General features: G+C 43.0%; 1 protein-coding gene across 3 annotated transcripts in view; it reads left to right on the top strand.

The window, feature by feature from the left end:
• Positions 1 to 17128, top strand: part of ALPK1 (alpha kinase 1) — a 55160-nt gene that overhangs the window by 5807 nt on the left and 32225 nt on the right. Inside the window, exons 2-3 of one of the 3 annotated variants that reach the window (XM_088660440.1) lie at positions 12363 to 12418; positions 15677 to 15910. In XM_088660440.1, the coding sequence (XP_088516566.1) occupies positions 15790 to 15910 (121 nt within the window). In that variant the 5' untranslated portion in view covers positions 12363 to 12418; positions 15677 to 15789. Of the gene's footprint in view, positions 1 to 12362; positions 12419 to 15676; positions 15911 to 17128 lie in introns of those variants that run through there. The other 2 variants (XM_088660439.1, XM_088660441.1) reach the window with 2 other exon arrangements.

The following is a 17128-nucleotide window of genomic DNA, read 5'->3' as shown; positions in this document are numbered from 1 at the left end:
ATGCTGTGAGCTCCCCAGCGGCTGCAGCGAGCAAACGGCGGCAGCGCCCGCAGCTGAAGCCTTCAGCTATGGGCGCTGCTGCCGCCGCTCACTCACTGCAGCAGCCGCCGCTGAGGAGCTCAAACGTCCCCTCCACAGGCGGGGGAGGGCGCCGAGCTCCCCTCTTGGCCTGCTCTCCTCCCGCCAATGGAGGTGACGCAGGGGCATCGGCGTGCGTGCGTGCATCATGATGCATGCGTCATGATGCATGCGCGCCCGGGGGGCGCCAGAAGGTGTTTTGTTTAGGGCACAAAAAGCCCTAGCACCACGCCTGAATATATCTATTACATAAGGGGGGCACTGTAATATTTTCTGTGCTTAAGTCCTCTAAAGGTCATAATCTGACCCTGATCTAAGTAATCTTACATGTCTATACAGTGGTCCCTTGATTTACGAATTTAATCCGTTCCAAATGCACATTTGTAGGTCGAAAAGTTTGTAAGTCAAAAAAAGCGGTTTCCCATAGGAATGCATTGGAAACGGAAAGATTTGTAAGTCGAGTAAACTGCATCTAAAATTCGTAAATCGAAAAAAACCCATCTAAACCGCAACGGTTTTCCATTCGGATCTCGAAAAAATGTAAGCGTGAGACCATTTTTTTTCATTTGTAACTCGAAATTTCGTAAGTCGAGTACTTCGTAAGTCGAGGGTTTTTCATTATCTGGATGAATGCTATGCAGTCTCTTCAGTGATTTCCCAGTTCCATAATCCTTTCTTTCCAGAACTTCATAGGAATAAAAGGAACTGTCTTATATCAAGTTAAACCATTGGTCCATCTAGCTCAGTATTGTATTCATTAATTGCCAGTGGCCAGCAGCTCTCCATGGTTTTTGACGGGGTCTTCCTCAGCCCTGTGTGGAGATGCCAGAGATTAAAGCTGGAATTACAACCATTCAGTGCTGGTTTTGCTGGATATTTGCTGCCATATGGCTAGGAAGAAAGCTGTGATGGACACCCCAAGATGTCCCTCTGCTAGCTCTACATGTCAGCTAATCCCCATAGGCCATCAGTTTTCATAGAATTGTAGAGTTGGAAAGCACCCCAAGGGTGACCTAGTCCAACCATGCAATGTAGGAATCTTTTGCCGAACATGAGGCTTCAACCCATGGCTCTGAGATTAAGAGTCTCTGCCAACTGAGCTACCCCAGTTTTGTAGCTGGCTGCAGTTTGTTCGTTCTGTGAAATCAGTTCAACCGTCCTTGGGAATTGTATCTTGGTGAGAGTTGCCGTTCCTTTTGCAATGAGAATAAAGGAACAGAAATAAGAGAATCAGGGTGGTCGTGAAGACAGAGCAGGGCTTCAGCACAGGATATTTGCCTTCAGAAGCTCTCAGGAATGAATCCATAAAGCTGTTGTTGCTCCCCAGCATTGGTTCGAGAGCTTTTGCCTACATGCCCTGCATGGATTTCCCAAAAGTGTCTGGTTGGTCATTGCGCAGAAGAAGTGGCTCTCTGCAATGGGAGTTAGGCCTCCTTTAGCATAAATAGCAGCTGAGAGGGAGGAGGAATTGGGTGGTGCTTTGTATGAAAGCCCTTGCCCCTCAAAAAGACACTGTTTTTCCTTGACCAGTTGGATTCACGTAGTGAGAGAGGCAAAGCCTTCAAAAAGTTCTGCAGAAGGAGCAGCCGAGAAGGACAACCCAAAGGCTGGAAAGAACTAAAGCAAACATTCTTGAGTTTTCAGGTGAGGGAATATTGCAGGCCCTTTCCAAATGGTATTTTTGTGCCAATGTTGGCAAGCGCAGCCGTAAAGTAGTGGTGAATGCACAGCAACAGCACTCCACTCTACTGTAGAAAAGGGGTTCAGAAAGAGTGAAAGCCAGAGCGAACTGAAAAGTGTAGGGAGAATTCAAGAGGGCTCTTTACCCGAACATCCTTTTCCCAGCAGAGTGCCAGGAGCTCTTTAACAGCCACAGCTGCTCATGAGGACTACAAAGGCTAATAACCGTATCATGAGATGACTCATAAACAACACACGGTGGTTGTCACAGTCATGTCCTTCAGCAACACATCTCATCTGGAGAGACTTCCGGTAGATTGATTCCCTTTACAGTGGTACCTCGGTTTACAAACACAGTTGGTTACGGAAGCCTGTACTTAACCTGAAGCGTACTTAGCCTGAAGCGAACTTTCCCATTGAAAGCAATGGAAAGTGGATTAATCTGTTCCAGACGTTCCGTGGAGTACTTAAACTGAAGCGTACTTAACCTGAAGTGAACTTTCCCATTGAAAGTGATGGAAAGTGGATTAATCTGTTCCAGATGGGTCTGCGGAGTACTCAACCTGAAGCGTACTTAACCCAAGGTATGAGTGTAATTGGTTCCGGAAGTCCGTACTTAACCTGAAGTGTACTTAACCTGAAGCGAACTTTCCCATTGAAAGTAATGTAAAGTGGATCAATCTGTTCCAGACAGGTCCGTGGAGTACTTAAACTGAAAATACTCAAACCGAGGCGTACTTAAACCGAGGTATGACTGTATACCTCAATGCAATGGTTTGGCACACTCACACATCTGATTACCAATACCACATTACGCGATTTCATGTTGAGTGCCTGTGGGTTGGTTGGTTGGTTGGTTGGTTGGTTTGTAAATGACTTTAGTAATAGCCAATATGCTGTTTTAATAGAGACAGACTGAAATTCAGAATAGATTACATTACATCATCTTACAGGACATTGGCACCAGCATTTTAAAGAGTCAGTCCTTTTAGTCTACTTAGCTCACTGAGCAGGTGGGAATGGGTTAGGTTAGTCCAAGGTTTCCCAAACGTGGGTCTCTAGCTGTTTTTGGACTACAACTCCCATCATCCCTAGCTAGCAAGGCCAGTGGTCAGGGATGAAGGGAATTGTAGTCCAAAAACAGCTGGCGGCCCAAGTTTGGGAAACCTTGGTTTAGTCCATCCCTCCTCCACCAGGCCACTTGGCTGAAGGCCCATTTTTAACTAACCTGCTTAGAGCCTAACATCCTGCATTTCTCTGCTAGTTGTGAAGCACAGGGCTTCATTTCCTCTGCAGTCAGCATGGAAACGCAGGCTACTAATCTTATAGCAGACCCACAGCAGGGAGGGGTTGCTTGCAGGCTAGTAACTTTTGTGAACTTATTTACAAGGCTGATTCTGGGAAATCTTTGGAAAGTGTATTTATGTGGATCGAAGTATTCATAAGTCTTGTTTATTATAAGGTGTTTTTTTAAAAAAATAAAAGTGTCTTTATGGACATGAGTAGCTAAAAATGCCGCATGATTCAGCCCAAAGAGGATTTTCACATTGCACAGCTTGAAAAGCTACCATTTTATTTATTTATTTTTGTTTCAACAAAGACACCATTTATAAGTCTTGGATTACTTAATATTCACTCAGTTTCATTACACCCTTTTATTTTGTACCCACTTTAATCTGTGAAGTATTAGTGTACAAGTGGGTCCACCAAGGAAAAGGTTACAATGTGGAATGGAGTGTTGTTCAGGATGCCAGCCAGCCAGTTATTGCCTTTTGGGGGAGCCTCCATTCCATTTTCTCTTCATCTGATTTTCCCATTCTGTGATTATTTAACCTCAGTCCTCATTCAGGTTTTTTTGTGAGGAGTGGTCCCCTAACCTTTTTGTTTCTCCTCCCCGCTAACTTTTATTATATTTTTGCAGGTCTTTTCAAGTCTTCCAAAGCTATTTTGTCTATACAAGGATTGGTACTCAGTGAATTAAGGTCACTGCTATTATAGAGGATGCTACCCATCAAAAGCTGTATTCTGTAAACCGCAGAAGATGACTTTTATTTTTGCATGTTACGAATTTTTGACCAGTATGATGTTAAACAATCTATTCCCTTTCAATTATTGCTTTCCAAACAATGTAAATGCTAAATGCAATACACAACATTTACTCTAATCTTGTTTGGTGCAACTTATGAGTTGGTGGTTAGAAACGATATAGGAAGTGTAGCATCATCTTTCTCTCATGAGTGGTGTGGCCTTGCTTGGAGGGGTGGGGTAGTTTCTGTCCTCTTATAAAAACCCTTCCTCTTGAAAAAACAGTGGGCTTTCACAACACAGAAGGGGCATTGGTTTTATAGGCCTGTGCATCGTCTCACAAGAGAACACTGTTCAATAGGCTTCAAAGCAATTCAGCTATGGCATAGCTGTGGCTGGGCCACATGTAATATAGCCTGTAGCTCTTTAAAGAGGATTAGCTTCAGATCAGGAGGAGCATTCATCGCTGGGTTTCATGTAAAGCAGAATATGCTAATGAAATGGAAATGTCTACAGCAAACATTGCATGATAACATAAACCCTCGAAACTGAGCTTAGCGCATTGATAGTCCACTCTGAGAGACAAATTTCTTTATCTTCATGTTAATCAGACGGGCAGGGGTAGGTGGGAGGGAGAGCATGATTTTACCACAGTAAACCCTCTGAGGTAATTTATAGTTTCTCCACCACCAGCAGCATATTAAGTCAAGCTAAATTCAGTGGTGCTTTGCTTCCCCCCCATTTTATATATGGTTTAGTTAAAGTAACTAATAGGCACCGTAAGACGAATTGATTCACCAGGAAAAGCTACTGTATATTTGCTTTTATTTTTACATTCTTGGAAAGCATGCTATAATTTAAATCGGCTGGAGAACCCGTGGCCTTCTAGAGGTTGATGGACTCGAGCTCCCATCAGCCCCAACCAGCATGGACAATGGTCAAGGATGATGGGAGCTGTAGTCCAGCAATATCTGGAGGACCACCAGTTTTCCACTCTGGTGCAACATGACAAAGAAATGGAGAAGCAAGGGTTCTTCAGATGAATGGACTGCTAAAATTATAATGGTATTGATGGTGATCTAATGCTAATAATGGGTGGGATTCAACTATTGTTATTGTTATTATTATTTATATACCATCCTTCATCAAGAGATCCCAGAATGAAATACAATTATTTATACAACTAAATAATTAGACCGAAGCAACAAATCCGGCTAGCAGAAAACTGCAGAAGAGCTTCTCCTACCATAGCAGGGCTCCCCTACTCCCCTGCATGCCTAGGATGCCCCTGTTCTAGATTGGGGGGAGCATTCTAGAACAGAATGCAGGATAGGAGAGGGTTGGCGGTTCTGTCTGGCTAGCTGGAATGCTTACGCTGATTGAACCATTGCCAGAGCACCACGTTAAAATCCAATAATAATAATGAGCTTACTATTAAAAGCGCTTTTTTCCCCACCACTCTGTTTTTACTGTTCTTAATTCCTGTTACCATGATTTCTTCTTAACTGTAACCCGTGCACAACCCATGGTCAGTTTTGAGCAGCATTTGGTCCCAGGCCAAACCTAGCATGGCTTGTTCCCTCATCCCCAAGTGATCATCCTCCAGGAGAATGGCCCTTGGTGGCAAGACAGGGTTGTGTGGGCCACAAAAGAAACGTGCAGATTATTCTAGATGACGCATTCTAAATGCAAATGTGGCCGGTGTTTCTAGCTCCACTCTACATATGCCAGTGCTCTGAAGCCATGCTGAAACCTGGTTGTTGCCTGGGACAAATGTAGGCTTGGGTGGCATATCTGAAAGCGCCCACTTTTCTCATGAGGTTTCTATCAATGAATTCTTCTATTCATTAGTCCCACATTCTGCCTCTCCTCCATATGCACTTCCATTAGGGCAGGGGGATTTTACAAAGTAAAAGAAATACGTGGCCAAAGGCAGAATCTAATTTAGAGAACAAAAGCACCTGTTGTTTCCCCTAGTAATGACCTTAAAAGTACAAGTTTGGACTGTTTCTCTCTAAATACGACCATCTCACAAGACATGGCTGCATGTGGAAAAGGGAATTGGCATTAAGAGCAATAAATTTGAAAAGCTCATTAAAAAGACATAATGAATTTGGTACACCACATATTTCTAGATCAAAGTTACCTTTGAAGTGACCAAACTCCAGCCTGTGAATCAGTGAAACTGCTTCCTTTCTGTTCTGATCTTACTTGGTGGTGTCCAATAAAACAGAAGTTAAGGAAATTGTTGTTATCCGAATATGGCTAGAAGGAGCCATCTCTGAATGGCAGTCTTGTCCCAAAACAACAATTGTGGAAATCATTAGGAAGGCAAGGCCAAGTGACGCAAGGAATAAGGTTGTTTTTGGAGTTAATCTTCTCCTGCAGCCGTCGTCACCCGCAACTCCCGTCCACTTGCTGTGTGAAACAGCGTAGTCTTTGTCAACGTTAACAGGGTCTGGGAAGACTTCTCATTCATGAATATGTATCATCAGCTCTCCATGTCTACAGAGACAAACCCTTCAAAACTGCAATAACCACCGCCTCTCCCCCCCCCCCACCAACCAACCAGCCGCCCAAATCCTAAGCTATTGGGTTGAGGGGGAGCTGAAATGCTAGCAAGTAATGTGAGCTCACGCTTTCGAAATGAACCAGAGGAACTTTCTGCTCTAAACCTTTCTTAGGAGTCGTTGAAGCCTATAGAACACTTTTATTCTTCATGGGCAAATGGGCAAAACCTGCCATGACCTCTCAGGGGGAAAGAGACACTTTTGCATTTTAGTGTTCTAGCCTCAAGCATGAATAGCAAATGTTTCACTGCACACTCTACCGGTAGCATGTTTTCAGTTCTTTTGCAAAATTAGCTGCATCTCAACTTCTGAGCTGTAAACCACATAAGGCTCACAAAGTTCCTCACATTAAATAAAGTCTGATATGAATAGGGCTTCTCGTGTGAATCCTCGCACAGTGCTTTTTTTCTTTAAAAATGTTTAGGGGTACTCTCATTTTCCTACTCATATTGAAATACTGCCCCTCAATGAGGCCAAACTTAGATTCACAAAATGTTTAGGGGTATGCATACCTCTGCGTCCCCCCCAGAAAAAAAGCACTGTTCTCACATGTCAACATTTAGGTTGCTTCTAGGCGGCCTGTTTGTTGAGCATTATCTTAATTTGTTTGCAGAAAGTTTGCAGGAAGGTTATATGATGTCACGTCAAGCAATTGTTATCCCACACTTTCCAGCAAATTTTCCTGTCAATTTGCAGTATATGCTGTGAAAGCCTGTTTTTTCTTTTCTTCTTGAAAGTGGGGTTTGTTGCACAAGAGTGCCCAATCCACCTTAACTGCATAACCTGAATTTGGTAGAATATGATCGAATCCCACCATCAAATTCCCAATAGTTTGGAAGTGGTCTTAGTTTGTATCATAACAGGTAAGAACTTTGCAGCCGATATACTGGCAGCGGCTATTTTGTGTGGGTGTTCTGCTGCCGGCCCCATGTGCTTAAGCATGTCCCACCCTGTTACGCTCCATTACCCTCTGCCCCACCCCTGTTTCGCCTGCCCCTGCCCCCGCCCCCCGTTCTGCCCTCTTGCGAGTCCAAAAGCACCTCTGGGTGTCGGTTTGTAATACGTATAAGGTAATGTTGAACTGATACGTTTTATATGTTTTAAAAGATCTAAATGTTTTGAGGAACGGACGTAAGATGGTCGAAGCCTATCAGGTGTGTTTTGTATTTAGGCTTAATTAATAACCTGGTTCCAATCTGAACACCTTTAGGCTTCAATTCTATGCATGCTTATTTGGGAGTAACTGTATGGGACTTACCTCTGAGTTGACATGCATAGAACTGCACTGTTAGAGACTTGATGCTCTCCGATAATCAAAGCTCTTCAACCAAACTGCTTTCCAAAGTCTTGAATTCCCCTACTTTCAGTTGTACACTTTTCACCAGTTTGCATAAGGAAAGCTACATAGCAGCAGTAATGCAAGCAAAGAATAATGAGACAGTGGTACCTTGGTTCTCAAACTTGATCCATTCTGGAAGTCTGTTCCAAAACCAAAGCGTTCCAAAACCAAGGCACACTTTCCCATAGAAAGTAATGCAAAATGGATTAATCTGTTCCAGACTTTTAAAAACAACCCCTAAAACAGCAATTTGACATGAATTTTACTATCTAACAAGACCATTGATCCATAAAATGAAAGCAGTAAACAATGTAATGCAGGCACACAATCAATCATTCAGTCGCTGAACTGGGTTCCACACAGTCACAAAAACAAAAAGAGCCGCAAAAACAAAAATGCAAAAAAAATAGCAAAAACAGACAGACCTCAGCGTAACACTCAAAACAGAAGTGTGGCACTCAAAACGGAAGCGTAACACTCAAAATGGAGCAAGTTCAGCTTCCAGAAAAAGTTCGCAAACCAGAGCACTTACTTCCAGGTTTGCAGTGTTTGGGTTCCAAGTTGTTTGAGTACCAAGGCGTTTGAGAACCAAGGTACCACTGTACTGTGAAACTATACTGTATCGTTATGGGTCAAGACCATGGGTAGGCAAACTAAGGCCTGGGGGCCGGATCCGGTCCAATCGCCTTCTCAATCCGGCCCACGGACGGTCCGGGAATCAGCATGTTTTTACATGAGTAGATTGTGTCCTTTTATTTAAAATGCATCTCTGGGTTATTTGTGGGCCATAGGAATTTGTTCATTTCCACTCCCCCCCCCAATATATATATATATATATATATATATATATATATATATATATATATATATATATATATATATATATAGTCCGGCCCCCCACAAGTTCTGAGGGACAGTGGACCGGCCCCCTGCTGAAAAAGTTTGCTGACCCCTGGTCAAGACCATAGTATGCTTGCAAAAAACAAAAGAATATCCCAGCAAGGTAAGATTAATGGAGAAAATCCTGCATAGCCCATTATATTAAATTTCTATGTCATGTACAGATAAAACTTTGAGGACTAAAATAGCCCAGTGGACAGAGTGCTGTATTTAGTCAAAGTGGGGTATGAATTAACTCTCAGCCTTAATTTGCTTTCTGTTATAACGCAAGACCGTTGCATGAAGAACCGTTGCATGAAGAGAAAAGAGAAAAGAAGTCAGAAGCTTATTTGTTTTTTGGCTTATTTTTGGCTTATTTCAGTTGCACTTAGATCCTGCTTGTGGTCTTCCCAGAGAGACATCTGGTTGGACACTGTGAGAACAGGATGTTGGACTAGATGGGCCACTGGCCTGATCCACTGGCAAGCTCTTCTTACGTTCTTAAGAAACAAAATATAATTAAGTTTTGTGTTTTAGTGTACTAGTATCCCAAATGAATATCACATGTGAACAAATCATATCATAAGGAAATACTGTTTCAAGGAAAATATGTTTTTAATGCAAAAAGGTCCCAGGTTCTGTCCCATGGAAAGCCACTGATGATCAGAACTGACAGTACTGCATAGTTTGAATTACTATAGGCAAGTTTCCTGTGGTTCTGTAGAGGGAAGCATTATGACCCAATGGTTATATAGTAGGCTGCTTTGAACATTATGTTTTTCGCAAGTAGAGACAGCATAACCTAGTTGCTAGGAGACTGGGGCTACAATCCTATGAACATTTTTCTGGGGGTAAGCCCCACCGAATACAGCAGTACTTAAATCCAAGTTTAAAATGTGTGGGATTGTGCTGTGAGTTTGGGCTTTGAGTCTCTCCTCTGCCATGAACTCGCCTTCATTATACACCTTTAGGTACCAGGCAAAAGCGTTCCTCTTCAACCAGGCCTTTGGCTGATTACATCTGATACCCTATTAAATGTGTGTGGAGAGGGGGGTTATTGGTTTTTGTTTTTATTTGTATTTTGTGTGTGTTTTTCTTGTATTTTCATGTAGGGAACAGCCCTGAGATCTACGCATGGAGGGCAGTATACAAATTTAATAAACAACAACAATTTACTCTATAGGTGGCCTTAGACCAATCAGTGTCCCACACCCGCAGTCTGCTGATATGGATAAAATGGTACTCAGCTGTCTTTTTTGTGTGCATGCTTTAAAAACAATGTTATTGTGCAGAGTCCCAAACAGACCATCATATAATTAACTGCATAATCCACTTAATCCCTCAGGCCTGAGGGTTTTCCACCCCTGTCATAGAGAATAGTAGGAACCGCTTTAGGTGTGTGTGTGTGTGTGTGTGTGTGTGTGTGTGTGTGTGTGTGTCACATAGAAGATTGAGCCAGCTTGTTTTCTGCTGCTGCAGAGGGTAGGACCCAAACAAATGGATTCAAATGACAAAAAAGGAGATTCTGGCTAAACATTAGGAAGAACTTTGTGACTGTAAGGGGAAAGGGTAAGATAATAATAATAATAATAATAATAATAATAATAATAATAATAATAATGGCAGCAGTGTTTGATAGTGGAATGGACTACCTCTGAAGGTGATGGACTCTCCCTCATTGGAGAATTTTAAACAGGTTGGTTATCTAACTGCCATGAATTCTTTAGCTGTAATCCCTGCCTTGCAGGGGTTGGACTAGATGACCACTGGGGTCCCTTTCAACTCTAAAATTCTGTGATTCTAATTAACCTCAGCGATACCAGGTTTTTTGGGGGGAGGGGGGTGCATAAATGACAGCAACAGAAAAGGGGCAGCCTGCTTTATAAAGGTCTACCAGGTATACAGTGCTTCCCTAATATCTACTGTAATATAACCCAAGTCCACCTCGTAAAGCTTAATCTCTGTAGTTTCTTTTTAAAAAAAATAAAAATACAATCTCCTCTGCTCCAGGCTACTCTTGATCTCATTTCTAAACACAAGCACTTCTGCTACTGCTGAGGGAAGGGGGTAGGGTAGACTGTGCAGGAACCAGCCCTCCTCGCCCCCTCCCCGTTTTTCCCATTTTGCCTGTTAATTGGCTGAGACCACCAGAATTTGGAGGACACAGATGTCACTGATAGTTTGCCTAGGGAGCACATTCATGCCCATCTGTTGCAGTCTAGAAGGCTGTTCATACATCCACAAGGCCTTCATTTAATTCTTGTCAGAAAGTAATGTAAATCCCGTTTACCTCAGAGGTCGCAGCCGAGATTTATGCCAATGAGCCCCTTGCAATTTACACACACGCACACTGTAGTTCTATAGGAGAAAAGAAACCCTTTCATGTGGGTGCATATTAACAAGAGAGCTTGCCTTAGGAAAGGCTGTCCCTGAGTCAGGGTTTTCCTTATTTTAATACAGCCGGTGTCGTTCGGCATACGAAGCTTTACAAAAAGAAAAGGCGTTTAAACTTGAAACCAGCAAACGAGTAAGATGGTAACAGACCCTCGAGCAAATAGCCATGCTCTATCTCTCGTTCAGCACATTACAAATGAAATATCCCACCAATTTCTTGCTGTGGTTTCAACATATGCCAGTGGGGAGAAGTGCTGGCCTATTTATGAAAGAAAAGGGGAAAAGAAGATTTAGTTTTCTGCTTGGGTTGGTATTTACACCAGTGTGTTCAAAGAGCTTGTGGTTAAATCCTGCAACCAAGTAACAAACAAACAAAGAGATAAGCTCAGCAAGTATAAATGGGTTGAAAAGTGAATGCTTATAATCCAGTTAATATCATCTAGACCTCCCCAGCTCACCTACAACCCACAGTGCACATCACAATATATCTGTTTTTAAAACTTGCAGCTTCCCCACAAATTGTATGTGTTGTGTGGTGATAGTCTAACATTTCAAATCATATTATAATATGCAATATCATTTAAGATACCATATTCCTACCTCAGATTTACATTTAACTTCAAATTACAGTTGTAGGAAAGTACAAGGGGAAGAAATGCAGCTCTGCTCATTTTGATAAGGAGAGAAACCTCATTAACTTGAAAGTTAAAATTTAAATCTGACCTTTTCAACAGCCAGGCGTTTGGTGCTCAGCCCATGTCTCCCTCTGCAGGGCCATGGGACTCATGCTATTGAATTCCAAAGGGAGCAAAATCTGGCCCTTTAGAATGAGTGGATGCAAAATGCAGTGTAGCGTAATGACATGGGTTCAAAGTGGCTTTGACAAGCACATACTTCAAAGTGCTGAAGGGGCGGGGGAGAATTTGTACTTGGCTGTACATTTGGTATATCATTTTAAAATGTGGCTCTTACTTCTACTCAGAAGTAAGCAGGTATAGCAATGCAGCCTAAATTTGCTTTTTAGATGACTTGCAGCAGAGAGCAAAAAGGCTGCGCATACACACCATGTTGTAAAGAAAACAAGGATTAAATCACTAAAATTAGCCACTGATTAGGAAACTATCCTAGATAATAGCTAGGGTTCAGCACAGCCCTTGCCTAAGCCTAGATTTGCATCACAAAATGCCTGGGAGAACAAGATCTGTTTTGACTTGGCACCAGAATCTCACCAGAGCTAGAGCATTCCGTGCCACCAGCGGAAGGGAATTCCTCATGGAAGTCAGGGAACTCTCCAGAATGAATTAGAATTTGCCATGAGGAGCTGCAAGTGAGAGGAGGAAACCAGCAAAAGTTAGGTGTACGAGCTTCTGACAAAACCACATTCTCTGTCATTCCAGAAGTTTCCCTCAACTCTCATGAGTGACAGGCGGTGGGGACTGAAGTGCTTACAAAGGTGGGTCAGAAAAGCTTTGTTCTGCAAGCAGAGTTCTTGAATCCAAGTTGTATCACTCTTGTATCACTCTTGAAGTTACTCCTGATTGAAGCCAGGGCCGGAGTATGGACATATCAGAATGGGAAAATTATGTATGCCTCATTGTATCATAGAGTTGGAAGACTAGTCCAATGCAGGAATATTTTGCCCAACGTGGGGCTCGAACCCACAACCCTGAGATTAAGTGTCTCATACTCTACTGACTGAGGGACCCAGGTGGCGCTGTGGTTAAACCACTGAGCCTAGGGCTTGCTTATCAGAAGGTCGGCGGTTCGAATCCCTGTGACGGGGTGAGCTCCCGTTGCTTGGTCCCAGCTCCTGCCAACCTAGCAGTTCGAAAGCACGTCAAAAGGCAAGTAGATAAATAGGAACCGCTACAGCGGGAAGGTAAACGGCGTTTCCATGTGCTGCTCTGGTTTGCCAGAAGCGGCTTTGTCATGCTGGCCACATGACCTGGAAGCTATACGCCGGCTCCCTTGGCCAATAATGCGAGATGAGCGCTGCAACCCCAGAGTCGGTCACGACTGGACCTAATGGTCAGGGGTCCCTTTACCTTTACTCTACTGACTGAGCTATCCCATCAGTTTGAATTACTTACATACAGTATAGTGGGGTTTGTGAAAGTGATTCTTCTCCACTGACCCCAATCTTTTACTTGTTTGGAGACTTTAGAGAAGAAGGGAACACGCACACAACCCCAAAAAGGGAAATAAGAGAACCCTTAATGTTAGTAATGAGCCTTGTGCTTCCAGATGTTGCAGTTCCCCAAGTAATTTAAACATCACTCCCTCAAGTCTCCGCTTTACAAATGATTCCTTACACGACTAAAAGATTGGTATAATCACCAGTGTCTCCATTCATGGGCCACCATAATTTTCCACCCAGAGAAAGGGGAAGTTTCAGTGTAGCACTTAAAATAATTAAAAATGTTTATTTGAAAGTCAAAACAGCCCTGGCCATAAATAATGATTTGCTTTTCTCAATTGACTGCGCTAAGTCCCCACTGGACACTCATGGGACGATCTTTATCTGTTCCCTGTTGGGATTAATCCATAAATGCAGTCTCCACGTGGAGCTCCTTGGGTCTTTGTTTCTTCCTCCTCATTGGTCTCTCTGGAATTGTAGCATAGCCTAAAGATCAAAATGAGGATGAGATTTATTTATTTATTTTTGCCTTAAGAGCGAAAAGGGCTTAGGGGTTTTAATTGGTTTTTCAGAATTTTATACTGTGAATATGGCTCCAATATTGCACCCAGTTTTAAAAGCATATAACGTTCAGAGTTGCCAGATGAGTAATTCTGCGTGATTTTTTTGTTTTGTTTTTTTGCAGCAAAAACAACAAAGAGTCTCGAGGGCGCCTTAAAGGCTAACACAGTCTTTTGTAGGCCAGAATCCACTTTGTCAGGTGCAGAAAACGTAACAGAGGGAAATGCTTCCCGCATCTGATGAAGTGGGCCCTTGTTCACAAAAGCTTATGACACGATAAACTTGTTATCCTTCAAGTTGCCACTCCTTGTTGTTTGATAAAATTATGAAGATCACCTATGTAAATAGGGATTCTCACTGGTTTGCAACGATTAACTGATGCCGGAAGCAGTTCTTTAAAACAGAATGCGGAAGCTCTACAACGTTACAGCCTGAGGCTGCATTCACACAGCAGTTTATTCTGTTTCCCCGATGTTAATTTCTGCATTATATTTAGGCATCAAAGCCACTTCCAGAAATCTCGCAGAAGTTTGTTTCCAGGAACAACCCATTTGCAACCCCCATAAACCAGGAAATCGTGGCAGTAAAGTGACAAAATTTGGGGCAGCATATAGTTGTTTCCTGCCATTTTCATGGGTTGTGCATCATTTGCAGAAGGCTTGGTGCCTTGGTGATATTTGTTGTTGCATAACACCACTTCAGGGGTAGGCAACCTACGGCCCGTGGGCCAGATGCGCCCCAAGCGCCTTCTCAATCTGGCCCGTGGACAGTCCGAGAATCAGCATGTTTTTACATGAGTAGAATGTGTCCTTTTATTTAAAATGCATCTCTGGGTTACTTGTGGGGCATAGGAATTCGTTCATTTATTGTTGAAAATATTATCCGGCCTACCACATGGTCTGAGGGACGGTGGACCGGCCCATGGCTGAAAAAGGTTGCTGACCCCTGCACCACATCCACCGGTGTGAATGAAATTCAGTGTGACTTGCCTATACATTTCACAACTGGTACCACAGTGTGAAAGCAACATTAGAAAACAGTTCTGTTTGCATCTGGCTACAGTTCTGTTTGCATCTTTCACGTTAGCTGCCGCAGTTTACATACACCAGGCCTGAGTCACACAAACCTTTTAACATGGTGAGTGGTGGATACTGAATCTCTGACAAGGGAACCATCCAATTGCATCACCAGGCACCCACAGAAACCACCTTATTTGCAAACAGGCTTTTTCTTTCTGGAAGCAACTAACATGGAATTGAGCACTAAACTTGCACTATATATTCTGCTAAAGTTCCAGATGTGGCTTTTACATCCTGTGAAAGCTCAAGCATCGTGTGGAAATAATTAACAGGGGGAAGTCGTGAAAATGGTATAAATTGCCATGTGAATGCAGCCTGAGGTTCACCAGAACTTCCAGAGAATTGGGAGGGAGAACTAGATATTGAGGTGCTGTTTCCCCTGCTTTCTGTTTTTCATAATTCTTTTGTTTTGCCCCAATACAGCAGCATAGCAGGGAAAACTGAATGGTGTCTTTTTGTTGACTGGGGAGTTAGCAGGGAATTGCCTCTCCCCATCCACCATGTGTGTACAATTATCCAAGCGCTTGTTGCCAAAGTGCTTCCTACTGTCTCCAGAAAGAATATGTGATGTAACTCAGCTAGCATTTCTAGAAATCACGGTGATTCGCTGCAGAGCAAGGTTAAAAGGTCTTTAAAACATGAGGGTTCCAGCATAAAGCACTTGACCGCATGGAACCAACATGTCTGCAAATGGATTCTATGTGTGCGCATGTGGTTGGCCACTTCACTGTTTGGGGCTTTTTACAGGGGTATTGAAAAGCAACCTCCTTCTCTCCATGCTGTGGTACACGGACCCCAGAGTAATTTCACACCCTTCCCTAATAAAGTCCCCTGAGACTGTCATGTTTTCCCCCTATTATCCCTCCCTGCTTGAGCCTTGCCGATAATTGATGATGCTTTAGTTAATCATCCTTCCCCTTCTTTTGTTCACCAGGTATCTCAGCCTAGAAAGGATCCTTTTCATTTAGAATTTGTGTCTTCTCCTCGGTAATTGATCGCCGTGCACCCAAAGACGCGCACACCCCACCCAATTTTCAAGCGAGCAGCATGGATAATCAAAGAACGATGGCCGCTCTGTTGCAGGAATGCAAACAGATGCTGGATCAGATCTCACCAGAGGTGCAGGACCAGTCAAAGAGAGACGAAAGCAGGCATCAGCAGTACAGAGGTGAGATCCCAGTGACAAGTACTGGGTGCAAAACAGCCGACTGCCCTAAACTTCCACCCCATCCCCGGCCTGCCCTATTTCTCTCCCCCCCCCCACCTCCTAGCAGATAAGTGTCAAAAGATTACTGGATTTCTAGGACATGAATGGGATGTGAGCTAGGAGGCAGGCAGGGAAGGAAGCCCACTTTGTACCAGTGAATTGCTGTCAGTTCTCATTTAAAGCTTCAGTAAACATGAGGCTATAAGGAGCGGTTTTCGTTTAAGAAAAACAATGCTTCCAAAGTTTGGTGATGCACATAAATTTCAATTATAAAAAAGGGGGAGGGGGAATAATGCAACTTCTGAATGCCGGCTGTTTGCTGTCCTTTCACTGGGAGTATATCCCCTTCATTAAAGCATTTGACCGTTTCCCCTAATGCAACTCCCTACATTTGAATTCCCAGATTTTTCTCTCTATATATAAAAGTTCATCATCTACAAAAGTGTTTTGAAAATAAAAATGGTTCAGGATTTTGGAGGAACATTTGCAGGCAAGGGATACTTTGAAGAGTGGCACGTAAATGCCAGTGACACATTGAAAGAGTTTTTGTTTTATTGACTATGATATGAAAAAGAAACCATTTATTGAAGAAACCATTTATTGAAATAGGAAGGTGAACTATTAGGTCATCTGATGAAGCAAACTCTTTCCTGTGCATAGTCGTTCCATGATCCATTTGTTAGTCTATTATTATTATTATTATTCCCATTTGACAGGGTTGCCCCAGCCACACTGGGTGGCTTCCAACAAATTGAAATTTTAAGCACAGTAAGACATCAAACATTAAAAACTTCCTTATACAAGGCTGCTTTCAGATGTCTTCTAAAGGTTATATAGTTGCTCATCTTTTTGACATCTGACGGGAGGGCGTTCCACAGGGAGGGTGCCACTACTGAGAAGGCCCTCTGCCCGGATCCCTGTAACATCACTTCTCGCACTGAGGGAACCCCAGAAGGTCCTCAGTGCTGGGCTTCAGTGTCCAGGCTGAACGGTGGGGGTGGAGATGCTCCTTAGAATGGCACAAGACTTGTTACTGTGTCCAGAAACCTTTTTATGGGTTTTTTTTCCTGCAGCAGATTACCATGGCTAGCTCTTCCAAAATTAATTACTCCAGATAAAGCTACCACAAGTTGTGCCTTTATTCTGAAATAACACCCATTCTGTTCAATGGGGCTCTAG

The sequence above is a fragment of the Zootoca vivipara genome, chromosome Z1, assembly GCF_965207765.1.
Source record: "Zootoca vivipara chromosome Z1, rZooViv2.hap1.1, whole genome shotgun sequence".
Lineage (NCBI taxonomy): Eukaryota > Metazoa > Chordata > Lepidosauria > Squamata > Lacertidae > Zootoca > Zootoca vivipara.
The sequence above is the reverse complement of the archived record's forward strand: the minus strand, read 5'-3'. Positions and strand labels throughout refer to the sequence as shown.